The sequence below is a fragment of the Emydura macquarii genome, unplaced genomic scaffold (assembly GCF_026122565.2).
Source record: "Emydura macquarii macquarii isolate MOO-44397 ecotype Brisbane River unplaced genomic scaffold, CSIRO-AGI_Emac_v2 contig_295, whole genome shotgun sequence".
NCBI lineage: Eukaryota > Metazoa > Chordata > Testudines > Chelidae > Emydura > Emydura macquarii.
This window is the reverse complement of record NW_027130432.1, coordinates 3,322,385-3,348,019: the sequence shown is the minus strand read 5'-3', so window position 1 is coordinate 3,348,019 and position 25,635 is coordinate 3,322,385. Positions and strand designations below refer to the sequence as shown.

Genomic DNA, 25,635 nt, shown 5'->3' with positions numbered 1-25,635 from the left:
GTACTGGAAGATTGGTGTCAAGCCTCTGCCAAGACCGGAGGAGTGCTCCTAACCAAGGAGACAAGGTCAGTGCATGCCCCGAACATGGAGGCTCGGAGGATGGCATAGGGCTGCCTCCATCAGAAAGTATTTTAACCTGATCACTGTGTCTTTTTTAGTTCTGGGCTTAAAACTCCTGCAGATTTAGCACCTGTCCCTAATCTGAGCTCCTCCCTAGGCACCTGGAGTGTGTGTCACTAACCAGCAATGACTTCTTGCCTCCATCGCAAGGCTTGAAGTCTGGAGTCTGAGGCATGGCACTGGTATCTGAACACCGGGCACTGAAGAGTACACAAATTACCCCACTAAAAGGAAACCTAATATTAAATATCCTCATACTAAACTAAACTATACGGAACACTAAGAACACGTAGTAAGCAAGCAGTAGTAAGGTGGAATGCACCAAAAACAGTAAGAAGGAACCAAAAACCAAACAGTAAGAAGGAACTGAAGGGAAGAAGGAACTGAAGGGGGTCAGTTGTGCCCTTTATACCATCATGCAGCAGCATCAGGCAGTAGAGGTTGCATGTGCCACCCCCACAAATACTGGTGAGGGAAAGTCTCTGATGCTAGTACACTGGGTACACACACTCACCTGATGTGGAATGGACATATACAATCACTCAAAAAAGAAGCAGTCATACAGAGTGAATATATCCAGAAAAATGAATGAGGGGGAAAAATCATACTATGAACAGGAGCTTTTAAATACCCTGTTCTATCTATAGTACAGCAGAAGAAAAAAAATGTGTCAATGTCAAGAATAAACTAGAGTATTTAGATTAAACATTTATTTTTTCATATATTCACAAAATCTTCACAAAAGTACTGAAACTCAAAAAGGAACTAGACTTGAATCAAATACAGAGATGAAATATACAGGACAAATGAGCAGGCAAACTAAAAAGGTCTTGAAAGTATTTTACTTCAGATTGAAAAATGAACAGTTCAACTGTTCTGTTTAAATAAAGATTTGCAAGATATACAGTATTTTATGAATACAATGCTGGTCATTTGAGGCAATGTAAAATACACCTCAATTTTTCCTTCATGCTTCTTTTCTCTTTTAGAAAGATACTGTTTACCAAAAAGAAACTTGCAGCTCAGGAAAAGCTATTTTCCATTAAATTTATGAAAACCATAAATTGAGGCAAACCTAAGATTCCCAACGGAATCAAGATTATCTTCCCGCTACCACCACCTTAAAATTATCACATGCTTATTGGAACACTAATATCTGCACCCTAAGAGTTCCTCTGCTTTCAACAATGAGGGTGATTCTTTTTAAAAACACTTCAGTGTGGTAAATGCGATACAGATCTTTGCAAGTATTAAGTGTTTGGAACAGTTTTGCTAATAGCAGCTAACAATACTGGTTTAATATAATTTATAAATAATTATTTCCTAAGTGGTGAACATAAGTCTACACATTCACAATAATCTAAAACAAAATAAATACTGTGGTTATGCATAATGTGGTACAATGTGTACTAGTTTCTATGAACAAAAGCGCAACATTTTGTTAATAAAAATGATCTGATCAGAATAAAAATGTGAATCTAAAATTTAAAACATTGTCAAATTAACATCACTTTTTAAGCTCTTAATGTTTGTATGAGTAATTGTTATGAATTTCCATCTTTTTGTTATATATATTTTCCTTTTTGAAGTAAAACACCAATATGTTGTTGAAGATGTTTATTTCAGTGATGACATTAGTTTGGGTCTTGTTTTAGCATTATTTTATTTAAAAAAAAGTCATTGCACTGATCAGTGCCCATTAAAGGTCAGGTGGGTCTGCAGTATATTGTATATGTATTTTAAAAAGAAGTTTCTAAAAGCTAACAGTACTTTTTATAAAAACATCATCTCCAGGACAGCTGCATCGAATACATGCAGGTATGTTGAACACAAACTCTTTCCTCTTTAAAGAAAAAATGTTAAAAGTAAATGCCACTTAACATTCTATCATTGAAGAGCCCCCAACTTCTTTCTCAAATTGTACATGTGAATGTAAGCATACATTTAATTCGCTTTCATGGCATTAATTTATTGCAATCAAAATTTAAAGTGTAACTGAACCAGACAATGTTAAAACTTTTGATTAATGGTAACAAGTTCAATGAAGTAGCACTAGGAAGATATGAAAGGTTTGGGTATTTAAGGCAATACAAAATATATTTCCATTATTTGAAGACTAATTTTATTAGTGTCAATATAAAAATGCCTAAAAGGGGAATGAGAAAAAGTATTTTAATAGTAAAATTTACTTATAGCTTTAACAGTTATTCTCTCCCACGAGTTTAGCAAAAATATAAAAAGACAAAAACAGACTTTGAGGGGAAAAAGGCACAAACAAAAGGCGTGGGATTGAAGCAGCCCAGGAATGCAACTGTTTGTAACAAATTGAGTTGTTTTTTACTGCAACAAAAAGGACAAAAATCCCAAAATGACTTTTTTCTTTAAAAATGAAAGACTGCGGAGGGGATGGGGATAAACAAACAAAAACAAACTGAAAAACCCCATTGCCTGAGACAATGGAACTCTAGAAAACAAGGTGAAGGTAATTTGTCAGAGATGACCTAAAGTTCAGTGTTTACATAAAACTACATGTACACTTTATACAAATGAGACTTCATTTGCCACCATTTTCTTTAGAGGAACAACTTTTTAAGAACATAAATGTTCTATTAAATCAGGTCAATGTGAAGGAAAAGCAATTCTAAGCAATTCTAAAGTAGTGTCTTTATATGGATGTTAAGATGACAATTCAGATTATTTTCCAAACTAATCCTGAGAAAAAATTCTGTTTACAATTTAAACAGTAATGTCATGTAAAAAGTATTAACAAATCCACTATTACAAATGTCAATTTTCCTATATGGTCATCTATATATACACACAATAAAATGGTAAATATATGCAAAAATAATAAAAAATCATGCACAAATTACTGTTTCATCTTTAAAGGCTGGATTTCCCTCAAAATACGATTTTTCACTTTTTTTTTTTTTTTTTTTTTTTTTTTTTGTGTTTTGTTTGTTACCATCCCCCCAAACACACTGAACACTACCTCTACAGTTCACCATGAGCTGATGGGAGATATATTTATTTTACATTCAAGATTTTATATGCTAAATGACCCTGTTGTAGCATATGACTGATCAAATGATCAGCCTTTTCTCCACTTTTTGCAGTGATCAATCTTCATGATCCGTTCCGTGGCGAGCTGGGAAAAAAATGCAGTTGCTAATCAATGTCTGAACAGTCTGAAACTCCAGAAGAGATCCAAGGAGTCACTATCAAACTATCCTGTAGCATGAGATCATTGCACACAGAAGAACAGTCATAAAATAGGCAACTATCTACAAAGGTCAGAAAAGGCCGTGTCCTTCTTGTGTTTCCTCTTTTTGATATGGAAACACTGATGTGATTTGCTGCCTTGATGCAATTTGTTTGTCACTGAGGTACCATGGTTTGAGTTTGTTGGACCCTGGAAGCCTTTGCTGGAGGAAGAGCGAAATCTTGCTGATCCATGCTGTAAAAGAAAAAGGAGCTGGTAAATCAATATTAAAATGAATAGAATATGGCCGTGACAACATTTGTATTACTGGTTAAAAAATAAAAACACTGCAGCTTCAAGAGGCAATGCATTTAAAGACAGCTTGACATGATGGGAAGCCTGCACCACAAGAAGTTTTCTTTCACTTCAGCAACTTTCTTTCTCTCAGAAGAGACACAAAAGATTCTGGGCTCCAGCCCTTAAATATTACAATCAAAAGAGAGACAGGATTACAGAATTTAATTTAAGGTACAAAGTGAAGTATTAGTCCCTGTATTTTAAAAAGGGTAAGACTGTTCTCACTTCTGTGCTCCATGCAAGCCAGAACTGTAACAGTTGTACTACACCTTACAGAAACAGATTTCTGAGTCAAGAAAAAGGGAGAGATGAGGATCTCAATCCCAATGTCAGTCTTGCACAAGGACAGGGCAATGTTCACCCAAGCCACACTGCATACAAAATGCTTCATGGTAAATCCTTTGAGATACAGAGGGCTTGGTTTGCAAAACATCTAATTTACTATTATCTGGAAATCTTTAACAGATGTCAATAAAAATATTTACATCTAAATATGTAGAAAAACATTCTGAAATTCCTGCTCCATTCAGGAATAAAGTTCCAGATTATTTTTAATATTTAAGATGTTCGAACTAGATTCCTGTAAAAAAATGTGACATGGCACCATAAACTGAAGTTGTGCAAATTGAAAAGTGCTTTGAAATCATGATTTTCCAAAATTACTGTATTGCCACAGGAATACTGTTTAACAAGAGAGACCTATTGGCCTTTCAAGGTTTGAGATTATCAATCAAATTATTTTTTATCATTATATTTTTTTTGGAGAAAAGGATCTTCATGTTACATTAATGAAATAAGCATTTCTCCAACAAAAAGTGAACAATTAATTTGGGAGGCAGGTCTTAAATTTGAATATAAATCTTTATAGTACAGCTAAAAGCAGGTGACAACTAACATTTTAGGCTCATTTTTCTGGGGTAATCACACAAAACTTTACTTATACAAAACCTCAACAGGAAAATAGCCCTCTTACTCTACTGTGGTTTAAAAGTAGAAATGAAAGTCAGCAGAAAAAAAAAGGCTCTACATCTTCACTAAAAGCTGTCCTTTCCGTAAGGTCTTCATACTTTCAGAAATACAGATACCATTAAAGTAATTAAGGCATTTAAGATTTCTTTTAAACATTTCACAAACCTGAGATTTGTTTGTGCTGTTGGATGTATTAGCTGTTTGGCTGCTTTGCATCTTCCCACTGGACTGGGAGGATTCCAGTGCTATTTCTTGTGACCCCACTCTCTTTGTAGCAGATTGATGGCAATTCAACTGTTTAGATGTTTTGCACGGTGTTCCGTCAGAATCCTTCATGCAAATATAGGTATTCGAAAATTTATATTTTAAAAATAAAACTAAAGTGGACAAAATTGAAGAGATAAACATGCTGGTCCTACTAAAAGTTAAGCCTTTTAATCCAGGACTCTAAAAACAACCAATAAATGGGCGCTGGCTTGTATATACATTGATGCATGATTGATTCCATGAGATCTTTAAATTAGTATATTAAACCAGATTAAAAGAAATCTAAATGGAGATTCTATTCAAACAAGTGTTTACCAGGCATTTCTGGAATATTTCCTACAATGTATCTATTGTTCTTTTGAAACACAGATATTTCACAAATGAAAAGAAGGCAAAGAATATGATTGTACTCGTATAAGGAAGAGCACTTTTCATAAAAATATAGAGGTACATTATGTTTTCTGCAAAACAATTAATTAGAATAAATAAGAATTATATGAAGACCTTCCCCTTACACAAATCTGAGATATGGAGGAAGTGATTGGCTATACCTATATCGTTATACTGTATACATATACAAAAGAGGAAAAAAATCTAATCAAGTTTCAAACAAAACCTTTCAATACTTACAACATCACTAGAGCTGGACAATGTGGAAGATGAGGAAGACAATGGACCTGATGAAGAGTTTGAAGAATGTTTACTAAGTGTTTCTGAAGTTTTACTTCTAGATTTTCCCAGTGCTTCATTCTCTTCAGAGAGGTTATTGTTACACTTGTCCAGCTGCTGAGTATCTACTATCAAAGTTACTCCATTACCTTGAAAAAAGAGAGTCAAAGGAAGAAATAGCGTTAAATTCTATTAAGTGCTGCATTTTGTAAATATAGCATAGCATTTCTTCAGAGTAGTCCCACTGAAATCAATGAACTGTCCATATGAGTCTCAGTTTCAGGACTGGACCCATACTCAGAAAACCCACTATTGTACATGATGAAAAACTGCCACCAACTGTGCATAGCCCAACAACATGAACGTTCAAAAGGGAAAAAGTATTTCTGAGGTCTATCAATTACTTCTCCTTGCCTTGGATAGGATTGTTTTGAGATAGATTTTCTAGAGCTATCTACACGTCTAAATAAAATGACCCAATTTACATAGTGCTCAGCATCCAGCAGCTCTCATTTTTCCCTCAATGGGAACCAATCGGTGGTAGGTGGTCCAGAAAAATCTGGCTTCTTCATTTGGATTCCTAAATGGCAACTATTGGGTACAGAGGTCTTTGGAAAATCTGGCCCTGGGTGTTTTTGTGAAAAGTGGTAAAAAAAGGAGCAAGAGTAGAGTAAAAATCAGTCACATGAAAATAAAGTAGACTATGTTAAGGCAATTTTTACTGTTATATAAAACAGATTGACAGAAGCCACTTTTTTGCTTATAGATGAGATGTAAAGTGCACTGTTCCTATTTAGACCTATGCCCTTTACCTGATCTGAGTCAAAAGCAGCAAAATATTTTTACATTGCCTACCCCTCAAAAAACTTGCAAAGCAAGCAGCAAGCACTGGTAGCCAAATCTTACCATTGCATGAAGACTCAATCCTACTCTGCATTCCCCAATGCTTTGATATCCAATCTCTGTATGTGGCCACTTCTTGCGTTACTCTAATTATTCTACCTAATATACTGTGAACAAAAACAAAAACAAAAACAAACCAAGGATTAGTTTTAAATACACAAGAATACATGTAACTAATGGTTTGACTTGACATTTAAACTTTTACCTTTCAGTTTCATTGTTGGGATAATATTTAGCTATTGGTGATACAGCATGGCTCAAAACAACATATGCATAATCAAAGGCCTGTTTCACTTGCATGGCACCATATGAACTCCTCCCAACATCATTACCTTAAAAATAAATACATAGATAATCCATTAATTCTATGCAATGCTTACTAACTTTGAAACACTGGAGTAAGAGCTCATAGAAAAATGAGCCTTTAGAAAAAAGGGTTTGCTTTCTTTGAAATCCTGACCCACCTTAAATCATTTCTTGTGGGGGGGGGATAAAATTCAAACATTAATTAACTGAGAAAAATGCAAAAAGGAATCTAAAAGACCAGTGGAAGCAGGAATCTGATATATGAAGATGTCAAAATGGGAAATTACACACATCCACAATGTGAAAAACAAAGCATGTGCTGTATAAAGCATAAATACAAGACTTATTTTGTCTGGCATCTTCCACATGAGGTTTCAGATCAATAAGCCTCCGTAATAGCAATAATCTCCTTCTTTATCCACTGTCAATTATACCAAAAACTGAACCCTATTAATGGAACATCAGTGTTGTTGCAACACAGTGAAATCAGTAGGCATTCTGGTCACTTTAGAGAACCAACAGGACACTATAGCATAAGTTAGACATGACAGGCTAATTTCCTTATTTCTAGAATACTTTATGAATAAAATGAGCAATTCCACTTGGAATTCATAAACACAGTCTTCAAAAACTGAATAAGGATTTTAAAAAAAATAGTTTAAAAAGTTACTTTTCCTGTTTGACTTCTTTGGGTGACGTGTTTCTATAGCATTTGACCATAGTCAGTATGCTGTATTTGACATTTTGCATATTAAGCTATGATACCTGGCTGTAGTGGATCTTCAATATATAGCATTGATGGTCTATAGCCATCCAGCATACTTTTTTGCACTTCATCTTTAGCCACATATGAACCACCATCCTTTATTCGGATTCCAGTCTTCAGATAATTGAAGTGACGTCCATATAATTCAAAAAATTCTATTAAAAGGACACCATAGTTGGCATTGGGGATGCAGGCATCTTCCCTGGGATGTAGCTATTAAAACAAGGAAAAATAAACTTGACTTCAAATTTTTTTACATTCCTTTTTATTGACTACATGTAACCTACCTATATACAATCATCTGCCTTGATTTAAACTGTTCAATGTATTTAATAGTTGACGGTATCAAAGCACTTTATAACACCCTTGTGAAGCAAGCAAGCGTTCCCCAAATTTTACAGATGCAGAAACTAAGTGAATTTCCAAGGCTACCAACGGATTGTGTGTCAAAGCATGGATTACAATTCTGGAGTTCAATTCGCAGACCTGTGCTTGGAACACAAGCATAATTTAGCCTGTTCAGCTGTCTAAATATGGGCCAGACACTACTGTGTATGGATTCTGAAGTATGAGCAACTGGTTTAAACCATGTTAGAATATGTAAAAACTTAAGTGGATATCAATCCATTTCTCTGATCACAAAAATGCCTTTAGTCATCAAGAGAGAGATCTGGATTGAGAGTGACTAAATGTTCTTTAAAAGAGGTATGCTTGCTTAGTTCATTTACTTAATACTCAGAATATTCTTTTAATTGACCACTATTTCACCGTTGTTGTGGAATTCCAACTCTGGGAACAGACTAAAAAGCCTGATCGTTGAGCTATTCTTCTAGTATGAATACATGAAAATATATTTATTATTAAAGCATATAATTTCTTCCAAGTTAAAACACATAGTATATGGCAAAGCCAGAACATGATAAATTAACTGTTTCAAATTTCTGCAATAATTCTCAAGAGTACCATAATATTGCTATAAAAAGGTATTTGTGCATTATACAATTAATGCAAAAATATTTTATCACAATTAGCTGAATCCTCTAGAAATCAATATCACAAGTGGTCCGATGTAAATTTGTTTGGGATAACTAACCAAAGACAAAGGAAACAAAACCATCTCTCACTCTCACACACACAAAATACATATATATAGCAAGCATAATCTGAAATGAACAGGTAGTATAAAGATAGCTCCAGCTAAATGTTAACCTGATTATGTACCCTGTTCTAATTAAATTATAAAATGATCAAACTTATGGAGTTACCATGAATGACACATCTGATACAGACAAACTGAAATGCTTCAATTTGTGGGTGTGAAATCAAATGGTAAAATCTTGAAGATATTATGCTTTAGTTACATCTGATTAAAAGTGTAGGAAACTGAAGCTACATCATCATCACTGCAGTATAAGAACATAACTTCCAGTAATGAAAGATGGGAGGAACTAATAGGAAATTAAATGGTAACTGGAGTGGTGATTTTTTTTAAACAAAAGGAATGCAGAAACAACTTAGAAAAGTAATATATTGCTATTTTGGGGGTTCTGGGACATGACAATATACTCCTCTGCTCCCAAGCATTAAAATGCCACCTGAAACTTCTTAACATTATGCAAGCATAAATACAAGGATTATTCTAGATTCTTGCATATATTATGTACAGCTGACAAACGCACAAGTCATGCACAGAGAACAGAAGAGGAGAGGAAGAGAAGCAGAGAAGAGAATTGATCCTGCAAATAACTTAAGCATTTACCATTAATACTTTTATTGGATCCTGGGGGTTTTAACATGAACAAATCACTTGTGTTTTACTCATGGTTGTGATATGGTCAAAACCTCTCCAGGGAATACAGCTTTAATATGCATTGTTGGTTGGTACATTAGTCTTTATTCTTTAAAAGTTTTCATCTAATTCAAAGCATAAATCTGCACGAACTACAGACTGATTCTACTGGATTGATTCAGGCTCATATTTATCAAGGATGTTAAATCACTGAAGACAATTCCCCCCCCTTCATGTAATTTGTTTATTGGGTTGTAGTGAGATATATTGTTAGCATTTGATGGATGTTAATGAAATTCATGTTTTTAATCCATGCAAAAAAACACCCCCAAACCCTTGCTATCTGAACTTGCTCCCTTTTGAGTTTTCTTGAGAGAGAAATGGTCATGACTTAAGCTACCCTCTTGCTCTTAAGATATGTCCACACTGCACATTCTTTACAGTGATGTGTAGAGTACATACACAGAATTCCAACCCCTCCACCCCTTCCCCCAGCTCGCTACATGCCCAAGCAGCGCCTCCCACATCGACAGGGCTATTTTTAGCAGTGTAGTGTCCCCTTGTCTCCCCACTGCTGGAGTCACTCTCCATTGCAAGGAAAGGCTCCAGCAGTGGGGAGGCAGTGGGGAAAGCTGGCAGCTCCCTGCAACAGGGACAGACTCCAGCAAGGTGGATCTGTTGGAGTTTTTCCCTGCTGTAGCTAAAGAATCCAGCAGCAGAGAAAGACCAATTTCAGATTAAGATGTTTAACTACTTTTTACTCTTGTAAAACACTCCAAAACAAAACTGCGAATGTGAGTTATTATCTACGTTCCAATTATAGAACCAAATTCTGCCTTCGTTTACAACTGTGCAACGGAACTGTAGACAATGAGGATTACAGGCATAGACAGCAGAGAGTCTGGCTTTCACTGGTAATGTTTCTGATGTTGCATGAGCAGGAAAGAACATCTTGATTTTCTGAGCAAGGTTCAGTTGGCAGGGCTGGCAGTTAGGGGAATATTTATATTATTTTAATACTTCTAAACTGAGCAAATTTAATCTGCAAGTCATTGAGCAACAGACATGCAATGCCATGATGCCATTTTTAAAGTTACTTTTCAGAGTAGAACCATACTGTAAATTCATTTGAGGAAAAATGTAAAACAAAAATTGATTTTAAGATAACATGCTTAAGTCACTTAAAGCAAGAAACAAATCCTTTTTGCCCTAATGGCATCAATAATTTAATTTAACTTACCTGGAGAAAGCTGACAGCCATTAAAAAAAGACTGTAAGAACCAATTCCACCTGTGAATACTTCATTAAGGTCCCTCTGTAACAGGAACTGTTTTAATACTAAAACTAGATATGGTAATACAGGATATTTCTGAAAAAGAACAACATGGACGTTAGTCTAATGTTGTATATATGAATACATTTGCTGTGAAAACCACACTGAAATTGGCTGTTCATAAACCTTGAGACCAAAACAAGCATATAAACACTGACTCACAATATAAAACGGTAAAGTGATGACCAAAGATATCTATCTATGAGGTTGTTTTTTTGGACACGGAACAGAGGGGAGGTGGACTTAAAGCAGTTTGCTTATGGACAAGACAGTTTTTGCATTTAAATTAATGAGGAGCAGTGATCGTCCATTACTAGTATCTATTTCAATTCATACAATAGTAAAGAGGAAATAAGCTGGTTTTGTTTGAATCAAAACACACACACACAGACATACTTTTTTTCCTACAAGATCAGAAAAATTTGCACTGAGAATTAAGGGGAAATCTGTCCAGCATGTAGCAGGACACTTGACAGGTAACAAAGCAAAGCAAACTGAGGCCTCGATCCTACAGACACTTATATGTGTACTTAACTTGATGCCTTTGAGTAGCCCATTGAAGTACCTATTAAATACAAAGTCATTAAATCCACAAACTATTTCAGAATGGTCACTTATATTACAGTGAGTGTGGTTCTTAGAACTGTTTTGTCTGCCGGGATCCCACTCTGGGTTTCTGGCTAGCAGTTCTCTGTCTATGGAGTTGAGTTTCAGGGGTTTTATTTAAATAGACTGCAGGACTCCCCTACCAAACTGGGCATCAAATCTAGTACCTGCCACTAGTGAGTAATACTGGACAAAAGTATGTACTAAGATCCAAGTTGCTGCCCTGTAAATTTTTTATAGAAGGACATTCCTCAAGCATGCCAAATAGATCATTTGGGTCATAGCAGAATGTACTTTAATATGAGAGGGTGGAGTTAATTTATTTAGTTCATAAGAGCTATTAATGCAATCCAACACCCATTTCAAGAAAGTCTCTGAGTCATAACAGCCCATCCTTCAGACCTGTTCCCAACCCCCTTTTGGGGAGGGAGGGCATGTTCTGTGCACCCACCGAGAGGAGCACGCACTCTTCCCTCCCTGACCCCAAGAGAAGCAGCTCATTCTTCCTTCTCCTCCCTGGCCGGAGCAGCTTGTTCTTCCCTCCTTCCCTTCCCACCCACCACTGCAGTCCTGGCACCAGAGAAGTTCTGTGCCCCTGATGATTATTGAGGGGGCAGCCAGGCCCCTGCTCCACTCTTCCCCCCAATGGGAGTAGTTGGAGAGGGCCCTCAAGACAGACCATATAAAGTTTTGCTCCTCCAAGCATTTAGTTTTTGTAGCTAGGTAAGGAGACACACTGGAAGGTTTATATATTGATTCAAATGGAGTCTGAAACCACTTTTGGTGGGGTCTGAGAATTACCTGGTCTTTGTGAAATATAATATAAGGAGATTCTATGTTTAACACCTAAATCACACTCATTGTGCAGAGGCAACAACTACCAAAAATGCTCTCTTCATAGAAAGTTGGTATGAGGAGCATGATGCTAAAGGCTCAAGAGGGGTGAAAATTAATTAGGGCCAGGAATACAATATTTAGGTTCCAGAAAGGGGAAAAATCCCTTACTGGGGCAAGTGTGTGGATCAGACCTTTTCAAGAACTTAAGACATAGCTGAATGTCAGAATATACTGGAGTGAGACAGACAGATATTGTGACTAAATGAAACCTCACCTAACTGACAAGTCCTGAACGTTTCAAGGGTAACTACTCCATAACAACAGGAATAAATGTCATAGGGTTGAAGATCATGCCAAACATCCCAGAGTGAAAACAGTTTCCATCTGGAACTATATGTTTGTTTTGTAGAAGACTTTATGCTTTTAATCAAAATATCTTGCATCTCTATGGAGCAGCTCCTGTCTATAGCACTTAACCAGCTAGAATCCATACTGTCAGATGTAGAGCTCAGGGGTCGATGTGTACGATCTGAGTACCAGAACTGATGTACCCATGCTGGTACTATAAATATTAGCAGGCCATTGTCCCATCTTACTCTTCTGGAAACTATTGGGAGTAGCAGGAAGGCATACATCAAGTGTCTGTCCCATTGGATAAGGAATGCCTTCAAAAGGGAGCCTGGGTTCATGCATCCTTGGGAGCAAAAACACCATGCATTTCTTGTTCAAGTTGGTGGCAAAGAGGTCTGTGGTTGGAAGACCCCATTTGAGGAAGACTTGATTGAGGACCAAGTCTCTGAAAGTCTACTCATGACTAGTAAAACCTTTCCTGTTGATATACAACTACAAGATTGATTTAATGTTGTATGCATTAGAGCCGTAGATTAAACCGTCTCCTGTCAGAGAGGAGATGATGTCACTCTACCTTTTCTGTTAACATACTGTGTCACTGCAGCACCATCTATTCGGACTTGAATGGTAGCTCCCTGGAGGAGCGGCAGGAAAGTTCTACATGCTAAACATATGCTTTGAGTTCCAGTCCATTTATGTATAGATGAGAGTGTTGGAGATCAATGGCTATGAGTCTGAAGATTGTCTAGGTGTGCACTCAGTCCTGTTTAGAACCATCTGTTAACAGAGTTTTGGTGGGAGATGGGAACACAATGCCTTGGTAGACTTTTTGCAGCTCTTTCCACCAGAGTAGAGAGGACAGATCTTGGAAAAGAACTACAACCTGCAAGTTCTTGCAGTAAGTGCCAGATTGATCATAATTACCATTGAAGAGGTAGAAGGCAAAGTCTGGAATAAGACATCACAGGTGTCATGAGGCCCTGTGACCCAATGATTCTGAAAGTCCTTCACTGAGGTTCTGAGTGGATTGTGTAGATTTGAAATGAAATACACCATGGTGCAAAATATGTCCAGCAGAAGATATGCACTCACTGACCTGGAGTCAAAAATCGTTCCTATGAACTTCATTGTTTGTGTCGGCACAAGAGCAGACGGATTGATCTCGAGGACTAATGAGAAGAGAAGAAGACTAATGAGAACTTTTTGTACTTTTTGGTGATCTATTGTGGGGGAGTTACCCCAAGTCAGCCAATCATCAATAAACGTGGAGGCCCTGTCTTCATAAATAGGCTGTCACTAATGATAGGCATTTGGTAACAATTCTTGGTGCTGTGGAAAGTCCAAATGGCAGAGTTCTGTACCTGTAATGTCTTTTTCCGACCGAGGTTCTGTGGGCTGAATAGATACATGGAAGTATGCATCTTACAGATCGAGTCTCACAAACCATTCTTGAGGATCCTGGACAGGGTATTACAGAAGCTAGAATGATCATCCTGAACCAAACAGATGAATATGGTCAATTGCCTGAAATCTAAAATGAGGCACCATTCGCCCTCCTTTGTCAGGATAAAATAGTATCTTCTTCACTGCACCAATCTGTACTAGGAAGTCCACCTTTTGTTTCAGCAGTATCTCATGAGAGGGGTCCCCAATGAGGGACAGGGCTAGTGGGTGAGAAGATGCTAAGGACTGAAACTGGAACCAACAGCTTTTGTTGACCCATTCCAGGACCCTGCAGTCTGTAGTGATTCCATTCAAAGTCTCCAAAAATAAAGAAAGATGGTTGTCAAATAGGGGGCAGAATGGTATAGCTCATATAGTTCAGTCCAGAACTCTTGACCAGGTGTCAAATTGCTACCTCTGTGTGATACTGTGTGATCTGTAAAAGAGGAGGAAGTCAGTAGCAAGGTCTTTACATGGGAGAGTCTGAGAATTGTTGCTGTTAATAGTACAAGGAGGCTGGTCTTTGCCTAGGTAAGGTTTCATGTCTATCCAGTCTACTTCTCTGAGCTGGAGTCTAGAGAGCTAGGGACTGAAGTGTTTTTCTAAAAACCTTTGAATGAGTGGAGTGCTTCTTCTGTCATGATGTTAAAAAGGCCATGATCTTCTAATGGCAGGTCCTCAATTGTGAGGTCTCATCTTCTTTTGGTATGCCCAATGATTGCAGACATGGTGACCTGTGGATAAAAATAGTGACTGTCCCTGCAGATGTGTCAAAAAAATCTAGGGTTGTTTGTAATGCAGACTTGGCACTCAGCTAGCGCTCCAAAGATGAATTAAAGCCCATGTATATTGAATCCTGTGGAAGTCCATCCATGAACTGGAAGATTTGTCCCAACTGAAGTAACTACATTTTGCTAGCAATGCATGGTAAGTTGCTTTGCTAATTTGCAGACTAGCAGAAGAGTAGATCTTTCTTCCAACCAGGTCCAGTTTTTTTGGATCTTAATCATCGAATAACTTAGGATAGCCACATTTTGTTTTTCTGCAGCCATCATCAGAGATCCTGAAACAGGATGGGTGAAAAATACTTGATTCCCTTTGGAAGGACTTGCTAAAGATTATCTGCTCTTTTAGAATTGGCTGACGCCTGCCACAGATCCTTGGCTGGCTCAAGAATGCCCTCATTAATGGTCATCACTAGTCTGCCTGAAGTTACAGGGTGAAAGATGCTAAACAGTTTGTGACTTTTCTTGGGCAACATCTGAAGGGATCTCTAAGATGTCTGATACTCATTTCAGTAGGCCTTAAAATCATCAACAGTGGCTAGGACAAAGGGGTCAACTGCTTCATCCAGTGAGGATGAAGAAATTACCACAGATGCAGAAGGGCTTGCATATTCTTCTTGATGATCACCACCACTCTGGATGTCTTGCTCCGCTTGTGAACTTGACCACGTTGAAATACTTGTGTTGTTCTGGGAGATCCAGCTGGATGAGGCAGTTTATTTCTAGGTGAAAGAAGTCTTGACGATCAGGGTCCCAAAAACCGAGTTTGATAATTCTATGGTAGTCAATAAGGCCAGATCTACACACCATAGGAGTACAGTATGTGAGGCCAAGATGGAGAGATTCAGAGAGTTGAAACCTTATTGATTTATGTCTCTTACAGTGAGTAGAAGAGTGTCCTGAAGTCCACTCCTCTCACTCCCATTCATGAATTGATCCAGGGGAGAGAGTCATAACCCCAGGAAAAGAACTCCTGATATATCCTGAAGAGGAAACAGGAAAGTAAACTTTAAAAGAGCTAATCTCTGAGAAGGTGAAGGATTTTGAAGAGACTGGGATGATCTTTCATGAGATATGGCTATCTGTACCAAAAAATGTTGATGTTCCATAATCTTCATTTATGGGACCCTAGCTTACATCCCAGATATAGGCCTTATAGATGTTATCTGAGTCAGGCTGAGAAGAGAAAATTGTGGTTACGCCCTAATAGTTAAGTCTCTAGAAATTATAAATGTACCCTGTACCGAGACTGCATGTACAGAGGAAAGTGATACTGTAAAGATTGACATTGCATGTGAGAATCTCAGGCTTCCTGTCTGAAGATATATGTACAGACAGAACACTTGTCAGGAATGGGGTTTTCTCCAAGCAGAGGTGACGCATGGGTGCCCCTCGGATTCCTGCCAGTGTTTGCCGGCTGGGCCTACTCCCTATGCGGCAACTATTGAAACCCGTGAGGTCTGAAAATTTGGCTCACAACCTGATGTTACTACAACAGAACTATATTATCAATTTTTAAGGTTAAGGGTTAAATCCTGCTTCCCTTACTCATGCAAATAGCTTTACTAAGTCAAAAAGTCTAAAGATTTTGCTCTGTGGTTCTAACTGTTCAAATACTTAAGAGACTGGGCAGGTAAGGCAATATCTTTTATTGAATCTGGTGGTGACAGAGACGAGCTTTTGAGAATAAGACAAGAATAAGCTCGAAAGCTCGTCTCTGTCACCAACAGAAATAGGTCCAATAAAAGTTATTACTTGACCCATCTAGTCTCTCTAACATCCTGTGACAAGCATGGCTTCAACACTGTGTACAAATACTTGAGGTTGGTCTTTGTAGAAGTATCTACTTCATCTGTTGACCATTAAGGTTAACAAGTTTTGATAAGAGAAAGAAAATATAATAAAGCAGTTACCACTGGAGAAGGAATAGCCAACACTCAATGAAATTGAAGTGTCTCTCTCTGTGTATCTACACAGAACAGAAAGCTAACAGATTTTTTTATGGCCTTACCGAAAGAGGTTTACCATGTATGTCTAAAGGTCAGAATGAGAGCAGGGAAAAGGAAGTGCAAAAATTATATATAAGGTTTTAATACACAAACCTATTAAACCTATCAGACTAAGTCAAAAACCAAAAATAACTGCAACAGATCTGTTCTCATCATTTTTATGACTTAAAATGTCATTTACATAGAAATTACAATGAAATAAGGAATGCCATGTTTACTAATACTACACAAGCCTGACAATTATTTAGGCTTTCTGTACCAACCTATGGCATTAATCATTGCAGGCATGAATACCTAGAACAACAGACGTAGTAAAGACTATTAGCCAATATTGTATTTCCAGAATACTTTGTATTTACGTTAAGCTTTATAATTATCAACTGTACTCCCAGAATGCCTTGCATTCATGCTAAGCTTTACTGAGGAAATTTACTAGCAGTCAAATTGTTATAAACTTTTGTCTTTGTACATGCAGAATCTGTCAGAAGCAAGATGTATGCTCTGTTAAGGTTTGCAGAGTATGAACAGTGTACTAGGAACAGTTACTGCAAATTTCTCCATATTCTAGGGCTACTTATACTCTATGGTCCACTAATATTTGAAATATATACAAAACCTAGATAAAGAAAAGGAGTGTCCGATCTGTTGTAAACAAGGGAAACAAAAATATGAACTGAGTGAAGATATAACTGCTGCAAGTCTGTTCCCCAATTGGTAATGTATAAACGTCTCTATATTATGTTGATCTATCTTTGATTAATAGACCCTTGTTATCTGTAGTCTGAGAAATAAAGGAACTGAACTCTCAGTAAGACACAACATTCAGTATTGATGCTAATGCACCATCTCTTGCAAACATACAGTTTAGAACTTCCCTGTATGCTTTCCATGAATATTTAATTCCAGATTGTTTAGACAGCAACATGCTCTTTACTATTATTGAGCCCTAAGAGCAGCAATATTTTGGTACCAGATTGACAAAGGATAAAGTAGAGAGTCTGCACATTTGATTGTGCATTTTACTTTACCCTTTTGTTATTACAAAATGAATTATCAATGTACAATGCCATTATACTAGTATAAAGCATCATCTAACCTTGATAAAATCTCTGATGAGTTGGGCTGCTTTAACCCCATTCTGTACATTAAAGCTGATATCAACTTTTACTTCAGTGAAGGAATCTGTCAGTTTAATAATAGGTACCTGACAAAAGAGCAAGAGAAAGTTAATACTTATCTACCTGAAAAGGAAAAGTAATCTACTAAGTATTCAAGATATATTTAGCTTCATTACTAAAATATGATATGCAAATACCTGCACTAGCAAATTTGAACTGTTTTATAGATTTGTAGAAAGGACAGAAAGATTACAGGAGCACTGTGAATTTAAGGTCTCACCCCTTTTTAAACTTTTCATTGCATTGAGAATTTTTTTTTAAACTCATACTGCAACTATTTTTAATTTAAAATCCATTATGCATAACATTGCTCTGAAACATTTTAAAATGCTGTAACGCAAGTAATTGTGCAGCCAAAACAGTATAATTTCTAATGAGAAAAACACCAGCGGGACACAAATGCACAACAAATCCCTGATTCCATGAAAACATTCTTAGAGAGAGGAGGAAAGAGTGCGCAGTGTAAACTTACACTGTATGTCTAATTCTGGGCTCTCACACAGGTTTGAGCCCGAGCCCTCTTTACATCCACACAAAAATCAGTCTGACTTGGACCAGCAAGTACTTAGGACCCAGTTTCTAGGTCCTGCTAGGGGGATGGATCAGAGACCAAGTTTTGCTGTGGCTTGGGATCCAAGCTCTCTTGTTTTGCAGTGTGGAAGCAGCTCAAGTCAGAGACCATATGGCTGTGCGACACAAGTCCAGCAACTGTAAGTCCAAGTTTACAATGCAACATGGAAACTTAAGACTGGGCTCATAAACACTAAGTCCACAAAGCTGGTTCCGCAGAGCCAGATATGAAATACAGTTTAGACATATCCTTCAGATAGCCTAGCAAATCTGTCCATAAATGAAAAAAATTACAGGACACATTATGAGTAATAAAATTGTCATTAAATAAGCAGATTCGCTTTTGAACATCACAAAACAATATCTGAGTAAAATAATGTTATTTTCAGAGTAGAAGTGTGCTTTAAAAAACTAAAACTGGAAAACAACTTACAGTTGCTTTGTCTAGAACCTTTACTGAATCTTCATCTGCTACATTGTGCTTTCTAAGAGCCTCTTCCAGGGTCCACAGAGGCAACATCTCCCATTTTCCGAACACAACTAAGTCAATATCACTGAAAAATTGCAAGATAACATAAACATAGTAGAGTAAAAGCATGTACTGATTCTAGGCTTGGGATATTGTTAAAAGTATGTAACCGGAAAAATGCCAACAGAATGTAATGTAAGGAAAACAGTTCACTGAATTCTCTTAAGCAAAAGGAAGAATTAAAATACATCAGAGTAATTATTTTTAAAATGTCTTACATATACGAAGGGAGACAATATATTTTATTGGACCAACTTCTCTTGGTGAAAGAGAGACGCTTCTGAACTCCACTGAACTCTTCTTCAGGTGACCTTAGGCTTCCGATGGAGCTCAAAAGCTTTCACCAAGAGAAGCTGGTCCAATAAAAGATATTACCTCACCCAACTTGCATCACTCATCCTGGGACCAACAGTTACAACACTTTAAATATACTAAATCAGACAGCAAGCTACCATCTTGACAATTGGATAATGCCAAGTGGGACAGATGAATCCACCTTTTCATTAAAAAAACCAATGGAAAATAAAGTGTTCAGAAGGTCTATGAGCTGTTAATGTATGCAAATAGTTGATGTAATGACTACATTAATCAGAGTAATTTCTAAATATATAGAACCATCTTGAAATTCTTGGATTCTTTCAGCCTTGCTTGACATCAAACTGGCTAAGCCCCACCCCCAATGCACTGAGAAATATCCAAGATGAAACCCTTCACCAAGGGAGTTTACACACCTATTCTCTAAATAAATACTGAAGCAGAATTTTGAAAAAGGTTCAGTAAGTATTTAGTTCAGGGGTTTCCAAACTTTTTGTCGTCATCATGACCCCATTTTAATGAAGTATTTCTTGCCAGGACCAGACAGCTTGGTGTCCTCCACATACTAAGGATTGCTGTGACCACATCTGCTGATGGCATGACCCCATTTGGGGTCATGGACCACAGTTTGGGAACCAGTGAGTTAGTTATTTAAGGTGTTTTAACTAAGTCTCGGTAGTTTTCCTCTGCAGTTGAAGAGAGCAACTGATTAGAATTAACAGTCAGAGCATCTTTAGCTGCAGGAGAGAGAGCTCCATAGGAGCCTAATTTGAGCTGTAGATGAGGTTTGCAGGAGATGAAAAGGAGCAGATCAATCAACTGATAGAACTGTTAGTTATCCAGTATTACCTTACAAGTTTCAAGGAAAAACATAATGGTTTCTTTGTGTGCATGAACTATCAGTGTCCTCAGACAGAACAGATTTCAGAATCAGCAAGGATAGCATTCATCTAATGGTAATCACAGCCCTGATGGGCATTCTAATAGAAATTTTAAAGGTGCCTAGAGCAGTTTGCAATTATATTAGGGTCCAAAAGAGTCTTTAAAATTTAAAAAACAGTGAAGACTTTTTGGGAGGCTTTGAAGAAGCTGAGCTATACATTTTACCAAGCTTATTTTTTGATTTGTAGTTAAAAGTCTGCTTTCGAATCAGGCACTAGACCAGCCTGATTTGGTGAAGAGGGAGAGATTTAGCCCTATACAAACTGGCAAGTCAATTTATTGGTGAAGAACCAGGTAAACTATAGAGGGGAAAATATTGGGGAAATCTATCTTACAATACTTTAGAAATTATTTTCATGCAGATTTTAGAATTCTGTTCATTGACAGAAACCATATTAGGAACTTTACAATTTGCACAGAGACAAGCTATCCATTGCTGACAATCAGTATCAGCAACAGACAGGTTTAACACCAATCCAACTGTGACCCTGGCTGGATTAGGGGGGGCCCCTGAGGTGTATTCAGGAGCTCTGATTACTCCTTTCTACACCAATCTCGTGTTGGGGGTGTCAAGCTAGCTAGATTGGGGGGAAGGGGGGGGGGGTTGGGATTTATTATGTTGTTTGACATCAATATGTCAAAATCATAGTAGTTCACATGAGATATGCCATGTCAGATACTTTTAGAAAGGCTATAATGTGCTAAGTAAGATGATGATGTTTATATTTGTGTGTTATATATGTAATGGAAGTTATGGATCTGTTTGATATATCTGTATTTCAAATTGTGCCGTGTCTGGACGACACCCCAGACAGGATGGCTGCAATACTAGCCTACTTAATGGCCCATTAAGGAAATTCACAGATACAATGGGCCCAGGGGGAGAAGCCAGGGATATACCTGATGAGTCACCAGGACTTAGTCATGTGACTCTGGATGCCATCTTATTCTTGTAAAATTCCACAAGCAGCATGGCAAAAGAAAAGGACATAAAAGGCAGCTGCAACACATCAATTTTGTCTTTAGTCATCTTCAGCCTTCAGCCACCTACCTACCTCTGGATCAATTCATCTACAACTGAACTGAAGCTGTGAAACAAAGGACTGAGACCCATCCAGGTACTGGATGTATACCAGAGGGACTATACAAGTCTGCAAACTCCACAACTCTACTAGAAACCTGATATATGTAGCTTTCAAATCATTTGTATGTATGTGATTGCTTTAATCCTTTAACATTTCTCTTATAGTTTGTTTCTTTCTTTTTATAATAAACCTTTAGTTTTAGTTACTAAAGGATTGGCTGGCAGCGTGGTATTTTGGGTAAGATCTAAACTTATATTGATCTGGTACTGTGGCTGACCCTTTGGGGTCAGGAGAAACCTTTTTGGTAAAGAGCATAAAGTTTTAAATAACTATTCTCTTTACTGGACCTAGTGGCTGATTGGGAGCCAGACACTGGAATACAGTAAAGAGGGCTGTGTATGTTTTTATTTTGGCTTCTTGATAACCAGTGTGGGGAATCAGAAGCACTGTTTGTGGCTGGTTGGGAAGTCTGACTTCAGTGTCACCCACCAGTGCTGGGAGAATCTGCTCTCCTTTTACAGCCTGCCCTGACCTTGGCATTTTCAGGTGGCTACTACCCTAGGCATGGATGGGTCACACCAACTATATGCCTTTAGCTGACCAAGACAAGCAGCATTCAGCACATTTCAGAAAGATATGGTTAAAACCTCCTCAGAAAAAACATTTCTTCTGAAATGGTGCTAAATGCTTGCAGCTAAATCAGTGCTAAACTCATTGCTCATACAGACACAGAATTTTTCTAGCATACACCAGGCCAGAGAGAGCAATATATTAACATCCTGATAATACATATTACCTGCAGGCCAACACAAGTTGAACCCATCAGATGAACAATCATCATCTAATTAGCCCTTGGCACTAAAATAATTGGATATTCAAGGGATTCTGTTTTAGAAGAATAGACACAAAAAAGGCCACCAATGGGGTGTTTAACAGGAAAACCTCAGATCTACACTATGTAACTAGAGATTAATGAAGAAAATCAAAAGAAAATTGTGTGACTGTTAGACACTAATAACAAAGAAGATTGAAGCACAGTATACAATGGTAGCCTAACATTTTGTTTTATTAAATCAAATACTCTGAGCATTGGCGTTCTTCTGAATAGCAAAGTAGGCAAGCTCCAGAACAACAAGCAAGCAAGACAGAGGTGCCTCTCACTACTGCATAAAGAGTTAAGAAAGTTCAATTAAATTCTTACAACTGAGTTTTGGTAGAGAATGAAAACCAACTTTACAAATTATAATCAAAATCTGAAGCACTGAAGGGTTCAGAACAAATGCCAAGCATCAAGACTAGAGCAGCAAGGGAATTAAGTCTATTAGACCAGTGAATAAAGATGCATATGTTTCTTACATTGTCAGCACCTAATCTATTTTTAATTAATCCAAATAGTCTGAAAAAACAAAGAACAAAGCCAAATTTAAGCAGGCAGCATGTTTATTTGGGGGACCTATGCTTCTGAGAGACCTACTGGCCAGGAATTTAGCAACTCAGTTTGATTTCTTTCTTGCTGCTCCACAAGTCAAAACAAATTCCATGACAAAGTTTTCTTTAATTTGGTTTCTAATTTTATTTAAGCATTTTCTTCCTAAGAGGAGATGAGAAACAATAATTATGAATAGAGAAGAATGTTGTAGTCAGGTTTGGGAATCAACTAATTACTCATTCTGAAATGTTCCACAGGAAAAAAACCAAGAAAACTTTACACACCTTTAAAAATAAAGTGTTAATTACAGCCTTTGACTTGCTCGTAGGACTTTATCCTGTAACCATCAGTGCTTGGAGCTTACTTATATTTTACATTTTTAATTGGCAAAATTATTTCAAATTCCTACATACAAGATCTTAATGTGATCTTGTGATGAACTTTCTTTAGGTGGAAATTATTAATGGACTGAGATAAGTCTGCAGTTAGCTCCTTTAGATCTCAGTGACAGACGTCTGAGTGCGACTAAATAGACACACTTCATCTTCAACATCTGATTAGTGTTGATGTTGATAGCTTTAAGAGTTCTTTTGATTTAAGTAGTTATGTAAACAATAAACCTAACAAAATAGAAGGCTATTTTTTACATTATTATACAAAAAGAAGCCTGAATTCTTATGATCTTAGTAGGCAAAGACATCTACAATCATTTATGTCAACCAAACTAACTAGGCAATATTGTTTTAATTTCTTCTTCTAAAAATGGGATTCAGCTTCTCTTTTAATATGAAAAATAGCTTAATACTTTACCTCAAATGTCAGGTTTATCACATGCCAGAAAAATCACAGTGAAGTAGGGATAAAGCTAAGATTTTGGTTTGATTTAATCTTGTAATTAGGCTGAATTACAAAATTAAGTCTATTCTTGATAATCAATATCAATGGGGTCAAATTTTAAATTAATACAAGAAGGACCTAAACAGGTGGATGTGTCCTATTTCATATCATGCATCAATCATTCTTTATATTTCATAGTGTATTTGATTAGGAGAACTGAAGAAAAGTATAATATTTACCTTTAGGCTTAAGCAGTTTTCAGGGATAGTCAGATATTTTAAAGCATGAGAAAGTCTTTCAGAAAAGGCAAAATCTTAAACATCACTGAAATGAGTACTCTATAAAAATACCTGTATACAAGTGAGCTTTGAATGTAATATGGATACAAAATACATGATATAAACCAGTAGTTAGGAAGACAGTAGGATGACAAGTGCATATTCCACCCCAGGAACAGTATTCTATCTATCTCAGTGCACACAACTTCAACATACAGCAATGGGGGATAAATGTAAACAGGAGAGTAAGAGACATCAAAACATGTATAAACACTGTATAAGAAGTTACTGAAAAGATACTAACCTAGTAGGTAGATATAAACCAGTTTTAAAACTTCCAAATATCTGCACCTGTAATAGAGAAATAGGGCATTAGAACGCACCTTTTAAAATTCTGACAATTATCTACTAAGTGATTAGTAAAGTTTGACTATTGCTACCCTCCACTGGCAGTTTTAGGTATTACTGAAATGTTTAACATGATCATAAAACAGGAGTTTGGCAAACTCAAGTATTTACATCTTTACCTTTAAAAGAAGATTAGAAATAGAGCAATGCAGTAATAGGTCTAAAAATATTCATGATAGTAAGCAACTGTACAGCTAGAAGACAGTATCAGAGTAAATATTTTTTCTAATTAAAGTGCTGCTCATGATAGTAGAGTTCTAGCTCCATCATCTTTTTCCATTACAAATCTCTCATTTTACAATTTTCAAATTCAGAAAAATTTCATGTCAGACTCCAATTTACCACACAAAACAAGAGACATTTAACAAAACATTGAATATGGTTGGAGGGGAAAAAAAAGTTTTACCAGTTCTGTTGCTTTGTGTGTGTTCATAACTTAAAATTGACTTGTTTTTAAACTGAATTTTTCTAGACATTGTATTAGGATACAGATACACACCCTTGGATAATCCCATCTTTCTCAGAACTAAATCAGTAAATTAGTAAGAACTAAATCAGATTCCTTCTGAATTGCACAAGTGGCATTCATATGGTTATTGCTGCCCAACCAAAAAAACCCCCCCAAAAAACAGAACAAACAAAAAAACCCTAAACCAGAATACCTAATCGTTTCTTAAGAACGCATAACACACTGCTTTAGTGAAGATATAGTACAAGTAAACATGTCGCATTATAGGGTGTCCAAAACCATGTTCTAATTAGCTCAGCCTGGTCTCATGGTGAGGTTTGTGCACCAGCTCTCAATGGTGCATTGCTGGGATTTGAAAGTAAACTCTCTATACTTGGTCTAACTTTCAGCAATATAGGCTCCACAGTACATCTCTTAGAGCCACCATGAAGAGAGGCACATAGTCTGATCTGATCAATCTCTCACTTACTTGCTTGATTCACAGCAATCACACTTCAAATTACCCTTTTAAATTTGATTTATATTCTCCTTCTGGGAATTATTTTTCTGGCATAGTGATACACAGAAAAATTGTAGTGTTTTGCAAATAAATGTCTTGGTACTCTACAATGTACTTTTAAAAGAAATAGGTGAGTTCTTCTCATGGTTTTAAATCATTGCCTTTGCTCTTTTGTGCTCCCTTGCGCCCAAGGTAAAACATTTAAAAAAAAAAAAAAAAAAAATTATATATATATATAAAAACAAAACTTAGTGCTTAAGCATGCATACATTCTCATAACAGGACAGACTGCACTGGCTTCCCTAAAGCCAGAATGTCAAGATTTTTAATCCAGGTACTAAAGAATCAAGAAATCATAGATTAAAAAAAAAAAAAAAGTCATCC

General features: G+C 36.8%; 1 protein-coding gene across 1 annotated transcript in view; it reads right to left on the bottom strand.

Annotated features, from left to right (window-relative positions):
• Positions 1-943: 943 nt before the first annotated feature.
• TENT4B (terminal nucleotidyltransferase 4B) overlaps positions 944-25,635 on the bottom strand; it is a 52,648-nt gene continuing 27,956 nt past the window's right edge. The window contains exons 3-12 of the mRNA XM_067550761.1: positions 24,180-24,226; positions 18,894-19,014; positions 17,809-17,916; positions 10,589-10,717; positions 7,559-7,772; positions 6,693-6,819; positions 6,491-6,594; positions 5,546-5,733; positions 4,814-4,978; positions 944-3,577 (exon numbers count right to left, since the gene is read on the bottom strand). Coding sequence (XP_067406862.1) covers positions 3,401-3,577; positions 4,814-4,978; positions 5,546-5,733; positions 6,491-6,594; positions 6,693-6,819; positions 7,559-7,772; positions 10,589-10,717; positions 17,809-17,916; positions 18,894-19,014; positions 24,180-24,226 — 1,380 coding nt within the window. The 3' untranslated portion in view covers positions 944-3,400. The remainder of the gene's footprint in view (positions 3,578-4,813; positions 4,979-5,545; positions 5,734-6,490; positions 6,595-6,692; positions 6,820-7,558; positions 7,773-10,588; positions 10,718-17,808; positions 17,917-18,893; positions 19,015-24,179; positions 24,227-25,635) is intronic.